General features: G+C 39.4%; 1 protein-coding gene across 8 annotated transcripts in view; it reads right to left on the bottom strand.

Moving 5' to 3' along the window:
* The window catches only part of LOC106871768 (uncharacterized), a 1,221,261-nt gene that overhangs the window by 290,866 nt on the left and 907,354 nt on the right, over positions 1-23,041 (bottom strand). For all 8 annotated transcript variants that reach the window (XR_016244689.1, XR_016244690.1, XM_089364843.1 and 5 more), the window contains exon 64: positions 14,938-15,112. Coding sequence is in view for 6 of the 8 variants with exons in the window: in XM_089364843.1 (XP_089220969.1) it covers positions 14,938-15,112 (175 nt within the window). In the remaining 2 variants the exon portion in view is untranslated. The remainder of the gene's footprint in view (positions 1-14,937; positions 15,113-23,041) is intronic.

The raw sequence follows: 23,041 nt of genomic DNA, 5'->3' as shown, positions 1-23,041 counted from the left end.
CCTCGGGGGCATCGGTACCATTTTCCTCTTTCTCCGTTCTTCCATTCTCCGAACTTTCCATCTTTCCGACGAAGGGCTACGCCCGAAACGTCATACACTCTCTCTTTCCTTTCCTGAGCGTCCAATAATACTATCCATATCACGTCCTCACTTTGTTGTTTTTTTGTTTTTTTGTTATTGTGTTTTTGAACTATACAAATATATATATATGTATTGGCACTCTCAATGTCGGCACTCTGAAAGGTAGGTCTGGTGAGATTGTTGAGATGCTTGAACGGAGACGGGTTGATCTGTGCTGCATCCAAGAAGTAAGATGGATAGGAGGGTCCGCGAGGTTTCTCACAGGCAAAGAACAAAGGTACAAGATTTTCTGGGCAGGGAACACTGACGGGATCGGGGGCGTGGAAATACTTCTAGCAGAGAAATGGGTTGATAAGGTAATCGAGGTCGTTAGAGTAAGTGACAGAGTACTTAAGATTAGACTAGTGCTTCATCATAGGTTAGCTACCGTCATCTCGGCCTATGCCCTTCAACCGAGGCTACAGGATGGGCAGAAAGACCAATTCTACGACACCCTCTTCCAAACTACCTCATCGACGAATGACAGGGACCTTCTCTTTGTGGCTGGTGACTTCAACGGTCATGTAGGACGTCATGCAGGGGGCTTCCATAGCATTCATGGAAATTATGGCTTCGGTTCCCGCAATGAGGAGGGAACCAGACTGCTGGAGTTCTGTGATGCAAACGACCTTATGGTTTGCAATACCAACTTCAGGAAACCAGCCTGTCACCTAGTCACCTACCGTTCCGGCAGACACTCTAGCCAAATCGACTACATCCTCGCCAGAAATAAGGAAAGAGGGCAGCTTATAAATGCCAAAGCCTTCCCTGACAAAGTATGTACCCCTCAACACAGGTTAGTAGTTAGCGACTTTGAAATCAAGGCAAAAACGATGCCCAGATGTAGACCGGCTTGGAGGAAAAGGGTTTGGAAGCTTAAAGATCCTGCATATGGACAGAGATTTAGGGACATACTACTCGAAGCATTTGACGAAATAGAAGGGGATATAGCATCATATAACGTGGAAGACAACTGGAGGTTTCTACGGGACAACCTGTTGAGAGCCACCGATCAGATCTGTGGCTGGTGTAAAGTCCCCTGCCGACCCAAAGTAACGTGGTGGTGGAACAATGTGGTTGACAGGGCTATTAGACAAAAGAAACAAGCTTGGAAGGACTGGAAGAATGGAGGTAGCAGGGAATTGTATCAGACTGCCAGAAGGGAAGCTAGGAGGCAGGTTTACTTAGCCAGAGGGGAGGCAGATAAGAAAAAGTTTGCCAATGTTCTGCGCCGTGAGGACCAAAGCCTTGAAGTATTTCGTGTTGCAAGACAGTGTGTGAGAGAGAATCATGATGTCATGGGAGAGAAATGTGTTTGCATGAATGGTGGTACACTTGCACTGAATGAGGCTGCAAAGAAAGAGGTTTGGAGCTGCCACTACGAAAGATTGCTCAATAAAGAGAATGAATGGGAGAAAGAGAGCCTGCCAAATGTCGTCCCAACAGAGGGACCAGCTATCCGAGTTGACAGTACCATGTTAGATAAAGCAATTAAGAGTATGAAGACAGGGAAAGCCCCTGGCCCATCAGGAATTACTGCAGAGATGCTCAAAATATCAGGTAGTGTCGGCTATAGCCTAGTCACCTGTATTGTTAACCAGGTGATACACGAAGGAGTCATACCCAATGACTGGTGTAGCAGCACCATAGTCAACTGCTACAAAGGTAAAGATGATGCTTTAGATAGAAATAATTACAGAGGTATCAAGTTGTTAGATCAGGTGATGAAAGTCACGGAGAGGGTCATAGCCCAACTAATTAGGGAGAGAGTCAGTTTAGATGAGACGCAGTTTGGGTTCATGCCAGGGAAAAGCACCACTGATGCTATATTTCTGGTAAGACAGCTGCAGCAGAAATACCTAGCCAGGGATAAATCTCTGTACCTGGCTTTTGTTGACATGGAGAAAGCCTTTGAATGGGTCCCCCGATCCCTTATCTGGTGGTCAATGAGGAAACTAGGAATAGAAGAATGATTAGTGAGAGTTGTGCGAGCCATGTACAGAGACGCTGTCAGTAAGATGAGGGCTGGCAATGAGTACAGTGAAGAATTCCGTGTAGAGGTAGGGGTCCACCAAGGTTCAGTCCTCAGCCCCCTCCTATTTATGATAGTCCTCCAGGCAATAACACAGGAATTTAAGACAGGATGTCCCTGGGCTCCTCTATACTGATGCCCTTGCACTAATCGCTGAGTCACTATCAGAACTAGAGGAGAAGTTTCAGGTGTGGAAGCAGGGACTAGAATCGAAGGGCTTTAGAGTCAACCTAGCCAAAACCAAAGTCCTTATAAGTAGAAAGGTAGAGAAAACACAAACCACTTCAGGTAGATGGCCCTGCTCGATTTGTAGAAAAGGTGTAGGTAGAAACTCTATAAGATGCTCCCAGTGCAAGCTATGGACACATAAGAGGTGCAGCAATATCAAAGGAAGGTTAACTAGGAAGTTAGTTTTTGTATGCCGCAGATGTTTAGGTGCAATAAACACTGTAAATATGCAGAAAACAACTTCTGTCTCATTCCAGGGAGAAAACCTAGACGTAGTTGATAGCTTCTGCTATCTGGGTGACCAACTTAGTAGTGAGGGAGAGTGCGCTGAAAGTGTAGCTGCTAGAATAAGAATAGCCTGGGCAAAGTTCAGAGAACTCTTACCTCTGCTGGCGACAAAGGGCCTCTCACTCAGAGTAAAAGGCAGACTGTATGACGCATGTGTATGAACAGCCATGTTACATGGCAGTGAAACATGGGCCGTGACTGCTGAGGACATGCGTAAGCTCACAAGAAATGAAGCCAGTATGCTCCAATGGATGAGTAATGTCAGTGTGCATACCCGACAGAGTGTAAGTATCTTGAGAGAAAAGTTGAACATAAGAAGCATCCGTTGTGGTGTGCAAGAGAGACGATTGCGCTGGTATAGCCATGTGGTGAGAATGGATGAAGATAGTTGCATGAAAAAGTGCCACACCCTAGCGGTTGAGGGAACCTGTGGAAGAGGCAGGCCTAGGAAGACCTGGGATGCCATGGTGAAGCACGACCTCCGAACATTAGGCCTCACCGAGGCAATGACTTGTGATTGCGACCTTTGGAAATATGCTGTGCGTGAGAAGACCCGGCAGGCCAAGTGAGACCAAAATCCCAGGCCTCTGCCAGGGATGTAGCCAGCCCACTTACGCATAACATTCCTTTATTGGACACTAAACTCTGCTTGCGAAGACATGGTGAGGCAAGTGAAATCGAAATCGAACTATATTTGTAGGAACACTAAACTCGGCTTGCAAAGACCTGTTGGGGCAAGCGAAAGCGAAATCATGAAGGCACCTGTACCAGTGGAGCAGTAAGAGCACCGTCCGAGCGTGACCGTTGCCAGAGCAGCTGTCTGGCTTCCGTGCCGGTGTCACGTAAATAGCACCAGCGTGATCGTTATCAATGTCGCCTTCCTGGCACTTGTGTCAGTGGCACGTGAAAAGACATTCGAGCGAGATCGTTGCCAGTGACGATGGACTGGCTCCTGTGCAGGTGACACGTAATACACCATTTTGAGCGTGGCCTTTGCCAGTAAGACATCCGAGCGAGATTGTTGCCAGTGCCCCTAGACTGGCCCTTGTGCAGGTGGCACGTAAAATACACCATTTCGAGCGTGGCCGTTGCCAGTACCCGCCTGACTGGCCCTCGTGCCGGTAGCACTTAAAAGCACCCACTACACTCTCGGAGTGGTTGGCGTTAGGAAGGGCATCCACCTGTAGAAACTCTGCCAAATCAGATTGGAGCCTGGTGTCGCCTCCTGGTCCACCAGTCCTCAGTCAAATCGTCCAAAGCATGCTAGCATGGAAAGCGGACGTTAAAAGATGATGATGATGATGATGTATGAGTATATGTGAGTATATATATGCATATATGTATATATATGCATACATATATATATATATATATATATATATAAGTATATATATATATAAGTTCATAAAAAGGAAAAAGACAAAAACAATAACAAAAAACAACGTGAGGACGTGATACAGATAGTGTTGAGGCCAGGGAATTGAAGAAAGAAGACATGCACCCAACACCAGAGCTGAAGACACCTCCGAAAGGGGGACCCCGCCACGTCAAAACTGTAGAGGAGTAGGGGCCGAAACCGGACGTGGTTCCTCCTGATGATGTCTTAAACTAACTGGATCCTAATCCACCAAGGGAAGGTATGTCGGAAGAAAGTAATTCAACAACGCAGGTTGATGAACCGTAAGACGTGTGGCCAGAACCTCCTGGAAAATAACCATGGCGAGGGACATTCCACAGTTGAATTAGAACAGCCACAAACAGTGAAAGAAGACATGCACCCAACACCAGAGCTGAAGACACCTCCGAAAGGTGGTGGCCCCGCCACGTCAAAACTGTAGAGGAGTAGGGGCCGAAACCGGACCTGGTTCCTCCTGATGATGTCTTGAGCTAACTGGATCCTATAAAGGAGCTGTTGTGGTAGCAGACCACAAAACATGGTTGAAATTCCTTCCTTCGATAAGTTTCGGCCAGTATTGGCCCAGGCCATATCTAACTTAATAGCACAACCTGGCGAAGTCATTCAAACCAGGAATCAGAAAATAGGGCCTACTCAGGGAGAGAGTTGTTGTTTATAGAGATATATCCAGGTGTAGGAGATTTATCCGGGGGTTTTTGAAGGAATTTGTCCAAAGACTTCTTGAACATTACGGAGTTTGTTTCTACATTAATGTGCTTTGGTGCAATGTTAAAGAGAGTGGAACCAATTGAGGTGAAATAATTGTACCATATTGTTATGTGATGTGAGTATGATTTATGTTGTGGACAGGCAGTATGGGGGCAAAGTCTTGAGTGTATCTTCAAGGTGATGCCAGCCAACATCACTTGAGCAATGCTGATGGAATATTTTCCACATCATGAAGATGATGAAGCGCTCAAGGCAGCGTTGGAGAGAATAAAGTTCAAACTTTTCTAGTCGACCCTAATTGTCAAGGCCTGTCATGCCATCTATCCTTTTTGTAATTGACCATTGATACTTTGTTTTGTGTAGGAAGACCACAGTAGGCAACAATATTCAAGGTGGGGCTTGGGCAAAAGTGAAGCAGAGAAGGATAATGGTGTGGTATCTTTTGAGTGGAAAGTTCTGAGAATTCAAGAACACATTCTGTGGGCCATGTCAACTTTGCTGTTTATATGAGTGGCCCAGCTTATGTTGTTGTCCACAATTACTCTCAAGTCTCTAATGTTGTTGGATACCATGAAAGTTTCACTTGAAGGAAGGGAGTATGGGTGTTTCAGTGTATCTTCTTTTCCGAAGTGGATAAACTCAAATTTGTCCTCATTCAGCAGTATATTATTCTTTTCATTGGACAACGGGTTCAAGTTAATGGAGGAAAAATGTGAGCTCTTGTTAAATAAAATCAAATACTTAGGGCAAGCAACTGACAAAAACGGAAGAAAACCAGATCCATCAAAGGCAACAGCAACAAAGGATATGCATATGACCTAGCAAGCTAAGTGAGACCGTAATCATGGCCTATGCCCGTGTCACATAACTGGCCCATTTAAGAGTACCCTTCAATCATTGGGCAATAAACTGTGTTTGAGAAGAACTGTTGAGTCAAGTGAAATCATTGTCATGGCCGATGCCTGTACTGCCTGATTGGCTTCCGTGCCAGTGACATATTAAAAGTACTATTCGAGCATGGTCGTTGCCAGTGCCATGTGACTGACTACCATGCCAGTGGCATGTAAAAAGCACCATTTGAGTGTGGTCGTTGCCAGTGCTACTCTACTGGCTTTTGTGCAAGTGGGACGTAAAAAGCATTCACTACACTCTCAGAGTGGTTGGCGATAGGAAAGGCATCCAGCTGCAGAAACCTTGCCAGATCAGATTAGAGCCTGGTGCAACTTTCTGGCTTGCCAGTCCTCAGTCAAACCATCCAACCCATGCCATAAGGAAAACGGACGTTAAACGATGATGATGATAATGATGATGATGCTACAGGCACTTTTGAGTTTGGTAAACTATTACCAAATCTACATTCCAAACATACATAATCTAAGGGTCCCACTCAATGATCTGCTGAAAAAGAATACAAAATGGTGCTGGTTGGATAAGTGCCAGAAAGCATTCGATGAATTGAAAAATATTTTATCTTTGGAAACCATACTGGCTACAGATGCAAGTGAATGTGGTGTAGGAGCTGTGCTCCTTCAAAATATAACAGTAGCAGTAAAAGGCTATAGCCCATGTTTCAAGGTCGTTATTGCCAGCTGAAAAGAATTACAGTCAGATCAAAAAGGATGTTAGCAATCATATTTGGTATGAAGAAGTTCCATAGATTTATCCATGGAAGTCGTTTCTGTTTGCAAATAGATCACCACCCATTGCTGACAATATATGGTTCCAAAAACAAGAATCCCTACGCTCACAGCAAATAGACTACAGTGATGGGGCACTATACTTTTAAACTACAACTACAGAATGAAGTATTTACTGTTGGAAAAACTAGGGCATTTGAATGGTTTGTCCAGACTAATACCAAAACACAGTGATCCATTCGAAGAGACACTAATCGTATCTGTAAGAGCTGAAGGTGAAATAAAAGACGTGATATAGAACATGGTATGATAGCTGCCAGTAACCCTGGAGGATATAAAGCAGAAAGCTGTAAATGACAAGTTTATAAAGGAAACAAAAAGAACATTGTGGTCAACAAAAGAAAATAAGAAGTGAGCCTATACTCAATGTGTGATGGTGTACTGATGTATTTACAGAGAGTAGTGATACCAGAAACACTACAAAAGAAAATGCTGAGAGACTTTCACGTCAGACATCTTGGTATTTCAAGGATGAAAGCTTTACTACACAGTTGTGTATACTGGCCAAGAATTGACAAAGAAATCAAAAATTCGGTGAAAAGCTGTAGAGGATGTGCTCTAGCAGCAAAATTGTTCGCTATAAAAAGTGAACCTTGACCAAAAGTAGATGTTCTGTGGTTGAGAATACACATTGATTTTGCTGGTGCTTTAAATAGTTCTTGCTGATGCTTTAAATAGTAGTAGCTGATAGTTTCTCAAAACGACCTGAAATTTGTGAATGTGAAAAAAAACAACCTCCGCAACTCTGATAAAGTTTTACCCAAATTGTTTGCAGGGTTTGGCATCCCAGACATGATAGTGTCTGACAATGGAACGCATTTTGTGTCTCATGAATTTTAAAAAAATTTCGAAACATTCATGGCAGAACATATAACTACAGCATCATACCATCTCAATCTAATGACAGGCAGAACGCTGTGTCAATACCTTCAAAAGAGCCCTATGAAAATTGAATAAGGAAGTCACGTATGAGGTAGCTCTACAACAATTTTAAAAATGTACTGTGTGACACCAAACCCGATTAATAATTTTAAAAAGTTCTTCATCTTTGGTTTCAACTTTAAAATAAACATGTTTGTGAATTTTAAATTTTTGGCAAAAAAAAAGACCTTAGTCATGAGTTAATTTTGCTTTATTTCCATAGAACGTATACAAAAACCAAATTTATATCGTTTATATCATTTGCTTTTTTGTATCTTACTTCTTTCAGGCATTGGACTACAACCATGCTGGGGTGCTGCATTGAACAAATCTATCCCAGTACTAATTTTCTAAGCTTGGTAGTTATTCTGTCAGTCTCCTTTGTGAAACTGCTATGTTACAGGGATATAAACAAACCAGCATTAGTTTTCAAGCAGTGATGGGAGACAAATGCATGGACAAAGACAAGTCAAGTGGTAAGTTGTTGGCATTGGAAAGGACATCCAGGTGTAGAAATGAAGCTAAAACAGACTTGTCAACCTGTCCAACCCATGCCAGCATGGAAAACGGACGTTAAATGTCATCATGATCATGGTGATGGTGGTGATAACAATGATAATGATGATGATGATGATGATATACAGTAAGCTTTTGAGTTCCATCTACTAAAGTGACACACAAGGCTTTGGTCAGTCCAGGATTATATTAGAAGACACTGGCCCAAGGCACTGTGCAGCAGGGCTGAACAGAAATGGTCAAGAAACAAGCTTCTTAATCACATGTACACCTATGTATCTGGAAAGTGTATGTTTATCTATGGTGTGATTCCTGCAACTACAATACTGAATCTCTATGTTCTACAGTTCTACTTCTTCCTATACCTTATTCCCTTTCTTTTCTTCCTCACTTTCTCTTTTTCTCCATCATTCTAACAATATCGGTCTTTCTTTCACTTCTCTCTTTCCTTTTTCTTTATTTCTCCTAAGAAATAATAGCAAGGTAACAATTTTAGTGGAAGGTCTGATTAATGTAGAGTATTTGTTGATTGTGCTGGTCTAATCTAAAATTGAATTACCAGCTAACAGAAAATAATTTATGAAAGAACTCAAATTATGCAAATTTCACATTATTCTCATTGACTATATGTAGGCTTTATTTTATAATTAATTTACTAATTGTTTCTAGCACTAATAATGGGTGGCCATGGAAAATGCACCAAATACTCTTTATCAGTATAATATTTTGGATGTAACTGTTTTCAGTGAGTACTAGGAAAAGTTAATGAATTGATTTAAGACAGTGTGTGGAAATATGTAAAGTTCCATCTTTGTAAGATTCATTTGTTAGAATAAGGCACCAAGAGTAATGTTTCTCTTTGCAGTGACAAATGGAACAATGCCAACTGTATCTGATTAGTGAAGAAATTAGAAGAAATTAGGAGCCAAAGTATTAGAAGGTCTAAAGGTCTAAAGGTCTATGGCTTTATAAAAGCTGCATGAAGGAAACGTTACAAAAGTTATTTGAACAATAAAAATTGCAGAAATAACAATATAATATTGACATATTAATAGCAGAGTTCAATCACTCCAAACTGACTGCAGACAAAAGGGCAGTGAATTCTGCTATTTATTGTTGGTTGGGTTCAACAAAATCTGGAACTGGCTTCCTGAAAATTAATGGCATATATGTAAAGACAATTGTGTTTCAGTCTATTGCTTGCCAAATTCTGTGAATATATTAACAAAATGAAATGCTGATAATAAGGATTTGTTTATTGTAGATCCCAACTTGCTAGGGAGTGACCCATGCACTATGGTTTCAGAACCACCCACTACATAACATGCAGAATGAGATGGGCAATATCAGGTAATGAAAATGGTAAACTGTCACTAACTCATTTATAATATTGAATGGCACCATCATAGACAGTCCATTTGGCATTGCCTACCTCTACCAGTTCAAACACTATTGAAATTATCTATTGTTGTTGTCTACATCTGCTGGTTTTGTGACTGAGATATTGAAAGGGTTGAATATGTTCTGCTTGAGTTCACTTTTTTGATTTATGAACACAATTGACCCTACAAGAGTAATAGATCGCTCTTAGAATTACTGGACCATGCAAGCCCTCTTCTACGATATGTAATGACTATCAACGTAATGGTACAACAATTGCAGCAGTTTTTTTTTCAGTTATTGCCTCCACATTTCTTCCACAACAAATTCTGTTTTCGAGTTTCTGTAAGACTTGATGCACCTGTTTGCCACATTGCCATGAATTTCAGAATCTTATAAGTTCTTAAGAGATGTCAGATGATTGCCTTGGATTAATATGTAATGGAAAACAAATGAGATCTTGAGGCTTTGGACAAACCAATGAAGGATAGTATGACAATAGGTCTCAAAAGTGTAGAGTAGCTGTGTCGTTCTCAAGTGACTTCTATCAGACTCAACCAGTGATCCCAAAATAGAAAAAAAAAAGCCAATGAAATTCATGCCTTAATTTAGCATGACTTTAAACCAAAATTAAAATCTTTAAACTGCTTAGAAACAGAGCTAATCTTTTGGGAAGATCAACTTTCCGGTCTAATGAGAAGCCATAATAAGAATAATAAAAAAAAAAACAACCAATACAAAATTGAAAAAGTTAAAATCGTATTTATCTAAAAAAAAAAAAAAGGAAGAACAGAATTCTGTAAGACACATATTGAAGGAGAGATAGCACTATAAGATTAGAATCATTTCTGATTGGAGGAAATAAGAACACTGAGAAATAGCAAATAGATGAATCTCCCAATTAGCCACATTAAGAAGAGGGACAAGAGGAGAAAGTCAAGGCGAAAAATGACCATGGAAGTATTTATAGAACAGAGATAAATAAGTCATGTCACAGTGTTAAAAATGGGGTTGAAGTTTAGCTGACAAAACCGGGCCAATAATTTCAGAAACGTACTTTGAATTCAATCAAGGAGAGGAAAAATATTAGCAGAGGTACCAACCCAAATGAAACAACATTATTCTATAAAAGATTAAATATTCATAAAAATGAAGAATACATTTGGCGGAAAGACAATGATTATCACAATAAAGACAAATTTATAGTGTCAAGTACTGGAGACAAATCCAGGCATGTTTCAAACTTATTTTGATTTCATCAGCAAAACACTGACTCCACTTGTCAACATAGTAATAGGGGATTCACTGAGTAAATGTGGATTGGATGGCATAGAAAAATAGAATTGCTTAGGTATTTGTTGTGGAAGGATTCCGACCACCAAAGAAGTGGCTAAAAGGGAACTGACTCACTGTTATAAATTAAAGAACTGTGAATGACTGGCAGTTCATGTTGGTAAGCAGTTCACTGCTAGCCGTGACAGAGCATTGAGTCAATGTAATAGTAATAGTAGTGTGTTGCGTATATATTGTATTCCGCAGCTTTTTTTATTATATTAAAAATTCAATAGAAGGCTATAAAAGTGGTGGTGAGATGTTCAAAGCTTGCATTGGATATTAAAAAATGTTATTGGTATGGCCCCCACCTCCCTCCAAAAGAAAAATCATTTAACATGGAGAACTTATTGGCCTCTATGGTGCAGTTGCACAGCAACAGCAGCAGCAACAACAACAGCAGTTACAGCAGCAACTACAACAAAACTAACAGTTGGAATTAATGTTGAAGAAGTCTGAAAATATCAGGTCCTCCCATAAGTTCTGTCTGATTTTGCCATTTTCTACAATTGAATGAAATTTCATAGTATTTTAGAATGTCTAATGGAATTAAAAATTATTTTTATGCATTTGTGTACATTTAAACTGTTCTATATTTAAGAGATGAGGAATTATGTACATTATGTACATTATTTACAATTGACAGATAATTGTCCTCATCTTGTCTGTTGTTAATACAAGTTTTCAGCTGATATATCCTCCAGCCTTCATCAGGGGTCTTGGGGAAATTTCAGACCTGGGTTCTCATTCCTAAGATATTTTTCGATGTTGTTGTTGTTGTTATTATTATCATTCAGGTTGCTGCTTGGAATCGAACTTGGAATCTTGGGGTTAATAGCCCGTGCTCTTAACCACTACGCCACATGCCCATGGGCAATTATGGAGTGAATTTTAGGGCTTATAAATCTAATATTCTCCTATCCTTCCTTAATACCAGTTCCCATATGCTGCTCATATCTGCACTTGGCCTGCTTAGGAGGTTGTTGTGTCCAAGCATATGTGCTGCTTCTTTTAGTTTTCATATTTTCCAGTGGTGTTCTCTGTTTATTATTTTAATTTCATTCGACAGGGGGATTTGGTCTCCATTTTTCCATACATGATCAGCTATACCCAATTTATCAATATCTCCTCATGTCACAGCTTTGTGATGTTCCTCTACCCTTATTTTGAGGGGGCGACATGTTTCACCTTTGTATTACCTACCACAGCTGCATGGGATGGAGTACACGCAGTCCTTAGTCATATTCTCTTCTGTTGGTGGTTTTACTCAAAAGAGATATTTGCGAAATGTATTACTTTTGAATACTGTCCTGATGTCATATGGGCCGCATATCTTTTGTATCTAATCGTAGAGGCCTTTCACATATGGTAGACAGACTGTGGACAGTTTATTGGTTTCATCCTCTCTTTTCTTCATAATTGGAGTGGAGAGTATGCCTTTGGGGTAGATTGCTTAATAGATTGTTACTGAGCTTGATCATTTCTTTGTGGTGGGTACTACGATCGCTACTTATATTTATTGCTCGATGTTTTAGGCACTGAGCAATCCCTCTCTTTACACTGTATGGATGGTGGGAGTTGAAGATGAGGTATCGTCCAGTAAACGTCAGCTTGTAGTATACGGATGTCCTGAATCCATACTTGGTGCATATTATTAATACGTCCAGGAATGCTAGCTGATTGTCTTTTTCTTTCTCCATTGTGGACTGTATGGATGGCTTAATTGAGTTCACATGATCTAACAGCACTTGGACATCTTCCTGGTGGGGGCCAGAGTATAAAGGTGTCATCAACATATCACAGCCATAGGTTTGGTTTTAGTGGTGTTGATCTTAAATGTTATATTCTAATGGTGGATTGACAAGTAACATTACATTTCATATTAAAAAAAACACATAAAAGCTAATGTTTTCTGTTAAATAATACAAAAAACTCATTTGGTACTGATTGGATGGAATTGTTTAATTTATGGGACCTCCCCATAAATCATTTCTGTAAAAATGTGAATGGTTTTTCCTCCAATACAAATAAGTCGTCAGACAAATTTAAAAAAAAAAATTAAAAGATATTTTTCTTGTCTATCCGATAAAGTAAGTCTATATACCAAAATGAAGGCCCGGTTTCAAATAGAAGAAAACGCCATACCGTCATTTAAAGAGAAATGAATGGTACCATTCACAGTATAAGGAGACTAGAGAAAATTGGAGTTATCCAGGAAATGGAATACTCTGAATGGGTATCACCAGCTGTGTACATTAAGAAAAAGAATAATAAAATTAGTGTGTGCTAATTTTTTTTCACTGGAATTGAACCCTAAGCGCAAGAGATATTAAAACTCAGAGCAGTGTTCAATTCTAAAAAGGGGAGAAGATAGGGGAGACTGATTCTAAAAAGGAGAGATGTTGTGGAAGGATTCTGACTACCCCCAAGTAACTAAAGGTGGACTGGCTCATTGTAATAAATTAAAGAACAGTAAGCAATTGGAAGTTCATGTTGATAGCTTTTTTGAGTTGTAGCGTTCACAGTTGAAATTGTACCGTTGCAGATAGTCATCCTTTGTTGAGGGTCCTCCCTAGTGGGGTGCCTGTTGTTGCTGATTGTTTGCTTTTGTTTTTGTTTTTTCTCCCCTGGTGGGGGCAAAAATTGCAACAAGTAGTGGAGAAAGTGCAAGTGCATGCTGTGGTGGCTGTGCTGCTGTGACAGCTATGCTGCGGTGGCAGGCCACGAAAGTGTTGTGAAAGCCGTCAAACAGCTCGAAGTTGAAGAGGTGACCATGGACTTGGAGGCAGTGGGGAACGGCGGAAATTTGTTAGAGAAAGAAGGTACAAGGTTGAGGCTGGTGGGTGCAGTAGAGGTCGTAATCCAAGCCACCGTGGGTGATCTCCAAGAAATGACAGAGGAAGTCGTGCTCTCAGACGATGTGAGGCTGTGTGTGGTGGTGGAGGGAGGACCCCCACATGTTGTCACTGCAAGGAGAGTGGTGACATTGGGGAAAGTTGCCCCCTTCTCGATAGACAAACATCAGTGGAGGTGGGACACAAGGGGGCCAGTAGCAGTGAGAAGCCAAAGGAAGATGCAGAGGAGGTAGACACAGATGAAGTGCAAACGCAAAATAAGAAGAGGAAACAAATCAAGAACTCCGCACCCCCTAAAGACTTTAAAAAAGGAGGATAAGAGAACTGAGTAGTGCACAGACGCCCACACTGCAACTAACACATATGAATACACCAAACAGTTCAGAATCCCCAACTAAACATACACCCACATGTGCATACAGTCCAGTAACCCCAATAAAAGCACTCACAGACACTGCACATGCACGAAAAATTTCAGACAGTACAGATTCACTAATAGATTTACAAAATAGAGAAAATGAAAGAGTTATTAGAATCAGAGAGGAAGAAAATATCAAAGTCCCAGGTATGGAATGTATTGATAGAAAAAAATAATTAAAAAAAATAATTGATAGAAAAAATTATAAAAAATTAAAAGCCAATTTTGGTGATGAAATAAACACATTAGAGATGGAAGTAAAATATCGGGAACGTTTGCCACCTGTGGTGGATTTTAAAATACTAAAGCTGTATCATTACTAGATAACTATTCAGTAAGAGATGGATAAAAACAGATTTAAATGATACTACTCGAAATTGGAGTCAAGTAGTAGCCATCACATCTTCATTGTATAATTTCATATCATTCATCCGTTTATGTTGTTGTCTCCACTTGTGCTGTCTTGTCTGTCCTTGTTTGTCCCTTGTATGCTTTTTGTAGGCAAATAAAGAGAAAAATTCTTGTTGATAAGCAGTTCACTGTTAGCCATGACAGAGCATTGAGTCACGCATAAGAGTAATTGTAGTGCGTCGTGTATAGACTTTCTTTCCCCTGCTTCGTTATATTATATGTCCAATAGAATGATATAAAAATATTGAATTTATTTGCAATAGACTATAACCTATAAAAGACTGGTTCCCAATTATGTATGCATAAAATTAACAAGGTATTATTAATATTTCATTTAAGACGGCAAGTTGACAAAAACTTTAGCATGCTGAACGAAGTGCTTATTGGAATTTCAACGGTTTTTACATTCTGAGTTCAAATTCTGCAGAGGTCGACTTTGCCTTTCATCCTTTCGGAGTCAAAAAATTAAGTACCAGTTGCGTACTGGGGTCGATATAATCGATTGGCCCCCACCCAACTACCCAAAAATTTTGGGCCTTGTGCCTAGAGTAGAAAAGAATATTTTGTTTCTGCTCTGTATGATATGTTTAGATTTTTCTGTAATAACAACTTACTTGGGATATTTAGGTCTGTAATAGTATTTTCAAACATTCTTCTGAACTCCGTTTCTACTCCAGAAGTTTCTTGGGTACCATCATCAACAAGAATAAAATGTGAATGATTAGGATCCAAAGCAGATGCTGTTGAGTCAGAGTCATGTTTTATCTTATACTTTGCAGGCCATGATCCCTAGAAACCAAATCAATATCTTAGTTGTTATACATATTATGAACATCATTTTCATCTAAGTGTATTTATTCTGACACAAAAATATATACAGCAAAAAAGGAGAAAGGAAAGAAAGACAAAGAAAGAGGAGGAGAGAGACAGAGAACAAATCAGTATATGGTTGCACTGGTAGAAGGGGAAAACTGTGAAATTTGGTTTGATGTTACCTGCACATTTCTCTTTGTGTTCACTTAGAGGAATTTGTATTCCGGGAACGGGACCTGCTCTTTATGTAGAGTGGTTCTCCGTCTCAAAGTCATACTCGTCTGTCCAATATAGTGTTGTCCACAACTCGAGCAGGTTATTACATAAATTAGGTTCTCAGAGGCACAAGTGAAACCGGTTATAGTTGTGAACCTCTCTCCTTGTTTGAAAAGGAAATCCGAGCCTTCAAATAGGTTGGGGCAGGTTCCACAGTTTAGACGTTCACAATATTTTACTGTTGGTTTTGTGGTTGTTTTGTAAAGCTTTGTATTTGTTAGAAATCTCTTTAGCGATTTGTGTTGCTTTTTGCATTCATTTTGGGGTCTCTAGTTAGTAAAGGGAGATTTTACACAATAGTGTTGTATACTTCACTGTTTCTAGGTTTGTGGGTTGATATAAACAAGAGTGTTTTGAAATGAGGTTTAGTGTTATGTTTTGTTGTCCTTAGTATTTTTATGTCTAATTTCTTGGCACGTTTAATTCCCTGATCTATAAGTAACGGTGGATATTGTCTTTCAGGAAGCATTGTTTTGAAGTCTTGAAGAAAAAGGTCCTAAGGAGTTCTATCAGACATTATTGTGCACATTCTTTTGCAAAATTAAACGGGATATTTATTTTGATGTTTCGGGAGGCATGAGCTTAAGAGGAGATATTGTTTCAAGTCCGTTGGTTTATGATAGATATCAGTTATAATTTGATTGTTGACTTCTTTTTATCATGATGTCTAAAAATGGGAGCTGTTCTTTGTTATATTCCACTGTGAATTGAATGTTACTATTTATATCATTTAGTGTTGATTTGAAGTTCAAAACTTTCCCAATTGTCTCCTTCGAAATGATAGAACAGTCATCCAGGTACCTTTTCCAATTTTCTCTTACGTAATGTTGAAAGGGATAACCATAGTTTTCCAGTGACACTTTATATATGGTGAATTCAAAATAACCCATTATCAGGTTCACAAGAACAGGGGCTGCTTTCGTTCCCATCGCAATTCTTCATTTTTGACGATAGTATGTGTCATCAAATAGGAAATAATTGTTCTGAAGTATAAATTTTAAAGATTCAATAATAAAGATTTTATTTATGCATTCCAAGCATACTTCGGGGCACTTTTCCAACCAGAATTTGATTGCTTCTATTCCATAGTCATGTTGGATGTTGGTGTAAAAATTGATAACGTCGAAGGAAACCAATATTACCTCTTCCTTAATTGTTTTTGGTAGGTGTTCTAGCATGTCTAAATCGTTTCTAATAAAACTTTTGATGTATTTCAGCAAGGGTTTCAGTAGGATGTCTAGAAAATTGCATAGAGGGTGGGTTTCACAAACTGGGCCAGTTATAATGAGCTTTAAAGTTAATTCTTCTGGCGTTTGGATATTTATGTATTTGCTTGGTGATTGCAGGCTTCATCGATTATTTTGCTCTTGTATATTTTAGGTAGGCCGTAAAAAAAGACTTGGTTTACATTTGAAGTTCGTGATGTAGTCTGTTTCTTCTTCCGTCAGGCCTTTTCCATGTAGAAGTATTAGGGATGCAAGATTTTTCATTGTTTTTTGTTGTTTATAGTGTATAACAGTGGAGGCGCAATGGCCCAGTGGTTAGGGCAGCGGACTCGTGGTCATAGGATCGTGGTTTCGATTCCCAGACCGGGCGTTGTGAGGCTCCGGCAGGGGATGGTGGCGAACCCTGCTGTACTCTTTCACCACAACTTTCTCTCACTCTTACTTCCTGTTTCTGTTGTGCCTGTAATTCACTGTGTCACGCTGAATATCCCCGTGAACTACGTTAAGGGTACACATGTCTGTGGAGTGCTAAGCCACTTGCACGTTAATTTCACGAGCAGGCTGTTCCATTGATCGGACCAACTGGAACCCTCGACGTCGTAAGCGACAGAGTGCCAACAACAACAACATAGTGTATAACATTTTCGTGGAAGGCATCATTTTCTAGTATGGATAACACTAGGTTTTTATAGTATTCTGTGTCCATCAGGACTACAGCACTTCCTTTGTTGCTTCTTTGATTGTCAGGTCTTTGTCGTTTTGTAGTTCAATTAGATTTTTCCATTCTAGATTATTGAGGTTCGAATTAATTTTTCGTTAACGGAAAGTGTATGGTAAATTTTTGATATGGGAGCAGAAGTCATCCAGTTCCAAACTGTGGAACCTGCCCCAACCTACTTGAAGGCTCAGATTTCCTTTTCAAACAATGTGAGAAGTTCAAAATTAAAACCGGTTGCACTTGTGCCTCTGAGAACCTAATTTCTCCTCAAGAAAGTTTAAATAAAGAAACATTTTTCATCAAAAAATACAGAAGAGAACACGTCTAAATTTGCACGCATAACCAACTTTTATCTCTTTGATTACATCACAGTACATAAATCTTCCCACTAACTTAGTTTTTCAAATTTTTGTGTATATATATATTCCCCATTCCCATTACCAAAAGTTGAACAGTTATCTCCCTTGTCCACAACAACAACAATAACAATAACCAATTACTTCCCCTTATTTTTATACTTGTTAAATCATTCATTTGTAAATATCACACACAACATGGACCCAAAATTTTCTTCTTAAGAAAACACACATTTAAATAAGTAAATCTTAATATCATGAATAGAGAAAGCGAAACCAGTCGATGTATTAAAAATTATATTAAAACTATGCAAAGTGTGTGCATTTTCCTTCTTTAATTTCTTATATGAGTGGTTGGCGTTAGGAAGGGCATCCAGCTGTAGAAACTCTGCCAAATCAGACTGGAGCCTGGTGTTGCCATCCAGTTTCACCAGTCCTCAGTCAAATCGTCCAACCCATGCTAGCATGGAAAACGGACGTTAAACGATGATGATGATGATGATATATATATATATATATATATATATATATATATATATATATATACATACATAATATATATATATATATACACACACACGCATACATACATACATACATAAATAAATACATATGTATACATATATGTACACACACAGACACACACATGTATATATATATATATATATATATATATATATATATATGTATGTATGTATGTATGTATGCATATATATTATCATTATATACATGCATGGATGTATATACTTCTACATAGTAGTGGGACGTTGGCCCTGAATGAAAAGATATACGAAGGTTAGACAGGTTAATTCATAGAATATTTGATAATCTGGTTTATGATCTACGACTTTGACAATTGTCTGTTTCTCTCTATATCTTTATATTGTAGTGTTTCATGTCTCTATATTTTATGTAAGTAGATATAAATTTAGGTGTGTGTATGTATGTTTGTATGTATGTATGCATATATGTGTGTGTGTGTGTATATATCTATATATATATATACGTACACACACATATACGTACACACACACACATATATATACACATACACATATATCTATATATACATATATATAAACAAATACACAGATATATACATACATATATATGCATATATATATATATATCTATATATATATATAGATATATATATATATATGCATATATATGTATGTATATATCTGTGTATTTGTTTATATATATGTATATATAGATATATGTGTATGTGTATATATATGTGTGTGTGTGTACGTATATGTGCGTGCGCATGTGTGTGGGCGTCTTGTAGTTACTCAAGTTGATTGGGACGAGGCTGAAATGGGGTGACGACAGATTTACGACATTCTGCTATCCTGTTATTTGTTTCCTTAATTTCATACAAGAGAGAAGATAACAGTTTAGCTGTAAAGCCCCTTGGAACAATTCATGGTCTCACCATGTCTGTGATTCTTATAAGTTCCCATAGCCTATATTTGCTATAAACTAATTTAGATTAGTATTTTGAAATTAATATAATCATTTAATCTCTTTACTTCTCGAATGCACATTATAGCGTCTCCTCATTTCTCTATAAATTCGAATGTTATTCTCAAAATACTACTTTTCCAACAACGCTGATCGGATCCATCCCGATGAATATATCTCTCCTATTTGATATCTATTTAATATGGCACCTGAAGATGGCAGACTGCGTGTTTTGATGTAATATATGAATACATCTATAAAATTCTACTGGAAGAACTGACAGAGATCAAAACAGTTTGATTCAAAAGAAATGGAAACCTCCCATTTCAGGGTTATATTACTTTTAGAGCATTTTCCCATTGTGCACCGTTTTGGCTATTTATGAAGGTAAACCAAAAAACAGCATATCTCAGGAGTCCGTGATCTGCTTGATGCGAAATTTGTTTTATTCTGTTTGTATTCACATTTCAAGGGTACCTTACTTTTAGAGTATTTTCCTATTATGTGTCGGTTTGGCTGTATTGACTTACAGACAGGCGTGCACGCAAGCAAGCAGACAAATAAACTGGCACAACTATAGATGTGTACTCCTCCGAATTTGTTGCCTTATAACTTCCAGAAAAATGGATAGTTTTTAACGAAATTTTTAACAAGTATCGCTCAGGTGTTGTGAATTTAGATTATGAAGAGATTTATGAGAAATAATTTTTTCGAGTGAGTAGGGAGAGGAGTTTAGGAAAATTCACATGATCTAAATTTTTTCCCTCAAAACTTTCAGGAAAATGGATATCATTTAATGAAATTTTATACAAATACCTTTCAAACTACATAGATTACGGTTATAAAGAAATTTGTAGGGTGGAGAGAGGAGTTTCGAAAAACAGAGTTAAGGATCAGAAAGACCAAACATTTTTCCTGTACGCTTATAGACACGTACAAGGAACTTTATATGTGCGTGCTTGTGAGTGTGCACGTGGATGCATGCGTATGTAGATATATGCGTGCATATATAGAGATATGTGCGTGCGTATATGGATATATGCGTGCATGCAATAATATACACGCGTTTTGAACTTGTAACTATGCAGTAATTTCCCATTGTTTTTAACGGTCATTTTTCACAGGAATTTTCAAATGGCCGGATAACTGAAGAGATGTTGGCGTGGGCTCCCACCCTGGCATCCGAAACTTGGAGTTTTATCATGGCTACTGAATAAGTGTCAAATATTTTTACAGAGAAATTCTTCTATTTGCATAATATCGAGGTCTTTTTCTTTCTTTTGTTGTCCTTCCTGTCAAATATATATATATACATATGAGGTATTTCGTGTTGCAACTTGAGGTATTTCGTGTTGCAAGACAGTGTGTGAGAGAGAATTGTGATGTCGTCAGAGAGAAATGTGTTCGCATGGATGATGGTATGCTTGCACTAAACGAAGCTGCAAAGAAAGAGGTATGGAGACGCCACTACGAAAGGTTGCTCAATAAAGAGAACGAATGGGGGAAAGAGAGTCTGCCGATTGTCGACCCAACAGAGGGACCAGCTATCCGAATTGACAGTACCATGGTAGATAAAGCAATTAAGAGTATGAAGACAGGGAAAGCCCCCGGCCCATCAGGAATTACTGCAGAGATGCTTAAAATATCTGGTAGTGTCGGCTATAGCCTAGTCACTCGTATTGTTAACCAGGTGATACATGAAGGAGTTATACCTAATGACTGGTGTAGCAGCACCATAGTCAACTGTTACAAAGGTAAAGGTGATGCTTTAGATACAAATAATTACAGAGGTATCAAGTTGTAAGATCAGATAATGAAGGTCACGGAGAGGGTCATAGCATAACTATTTAGGGAGCGAATCAGTTTAGATGAGATGCAGTTTGGGTTCGTGCCAGGGAAAAGCACCACTGATGCTACATTTCTGGTAAGACAGCTGCAGGAGAAATACCTAGCCAAGGATAAACCTCTGTACCTGGCTTTCGTTGACATGGCAAAAGCTTTTGACAGGGTCCCCCCGATCCCTTATCTCGTGGTCAATGAGGAAAGATGGTTAGTGAGAGCTGTGCAAGCCATGTACAGAGATGCTATCAATAAGGTGAGGGTTGCCAACGAGTACAGTGAAGAATTCCGGGTAGAGGTAGGGATCCACCAAGGTTCAGTCCTCAGACCCCTCCTATTTATCATAGTCCTCCAGGTGATAACAGAGGAATTCAAGACAGGATGTCCCTGGGAGCTCCTCTATACTGATGCCCTTGCACTAATTGCTGAGACACTATCAGAACTAGAGGAGAAGTTTCAGGTGTGGAAGCAGGGACTAGAATCGAAGGTCTTTAGAGTCAACCTAGCAAAAACTAAAGTCCTAATAAGTAGGAAGGTAGACAACACACAAACCCCTTCAGGTAGATGGCCCTGTTCGATCTGTAGAAAAGGCGTGGGTAGAAACTCTATAAGATGCTCCCAGTGCAAGCTATGGACACATAAGAGGTGCAGCAATATCAAAGGAAGGTTAACTAGGAAGTTAGTTTTTGTATGTAGCAGATGTTCAGGAGCTATAAACACTGTAAATGTGCAGAAAACAACTTCTGCCACATTCCAGGAAGAAAAAACTAGACGTAGTTGATAGCTTCCACTATCTAGGTGACCAACTTAGTAGTGGGGGAGGGTGCGCTGAAAATGTAGCTGCTAGAATAAGAATAGCCTGGGCAAAGTTCAGAGAGCTCTTACCTCTGCTGGTGACAAGGGGCCTCTCACTCAGAGTAAAAGGCAGACTGTATGACGCATGTGTACGAACAGCCATGCTTCATGGCAGTGAAACATGGGCTGTGACTGCTGAGGACATGCGTAAGCTCGCAAGGAATGAAGCCAGTATGCTCCGATGGATGTGTAATGTCAGTGTGCATACTAGACAGAGTATCAGTACCTTGAGAGAAAAGTTGAACTTACGAAGCATCAGTTGTGGTGTGCAAGAGAGATGATTGCGCTGGTATTGTCATGTAGCGAGAATGGATGAGGATAGCTGTGTGAAAAAGTGCCACACCCTAGCAGTTGAGGGAACCTGTGGGAGAGGCAGGTCCAGGAAGACCTGGGATGAGGTGGTGAGGCACGACCTCAGAACATTGGGCCTCACCGAGGCGATAACTTCTGACCGAGACCTTTGGAAATATGCTGTGCGTGAGAAGACCCGGCAAACCAAGTGAGACCTAAATGTAAGGCCTCAGCCAGTCCACTTATGCTTACCTTTCTTCCTTCATTGGACACTAAACTCCACTTGCGAAGACCTGTTGAGGCAAGTGAAATCAAAATCGAGTTAAATTGGACACTAAACTCCATTTGCGAAGACCTGTTGAGGCAAGTGTTAAATTTGACGTCTGGCACCCATGCCAACGTCGTCTCCCTCATTGAACACGAAACTCAGACAAGCGAAAGTGAAATTGTGATGGCACCTGTGCCCAGCGTCGCCTTTCTCACACTTGTGCCCGCGGCATGTGTAAGGACTTTCGAGCGAGATCGTTGCCAATGCCCCTGGACTGGCTCTTGTGCGGGTGGCACATAAAGTCCACCATTTTGAGCATGGCCGTTGCTAGTACCGTCTGACTGGCCTTCATGCCGGTGGCACGTAAAAAGCACCCACTACACTCTCTGAGTGGTTGGCGTTAGGAAGGGCATCCAGTTGCAGAAACTCTGCCAAATCAGATTGGAGCCTGGTGTAGCCATCTGGTTTCACCAGTCCTCAGTCAAATCGTCCAACCCATGCTAGCATGGAAAGCGGACGTTAAACGACAATGATGATATATATATATATATATATATATATATATATTGGATTGGTGCATAATCATTGCAGTTTTTTTCAACAAAAACA

This window comes from Octopus bimaculoides, chromosome 16, assembly GCF_046866305.1.
Source record: "Octopus bimaculoides isolate indiv1 chromosome 16, ASM4686630v1, whole genome shotgun sequence".
Classification (NCBI taxonomy): domain Eukaryota; kingdom Metazoa; phylum Mollusca; class Cephalopoda; order Octopoda; family Octopodidae; genus Octopus; species Octopus bimaculoides.
Note: the sequence above shows the minus strand (reverse complement) of the source record. Positions and strands in the feature narration are given on the sequence as shown.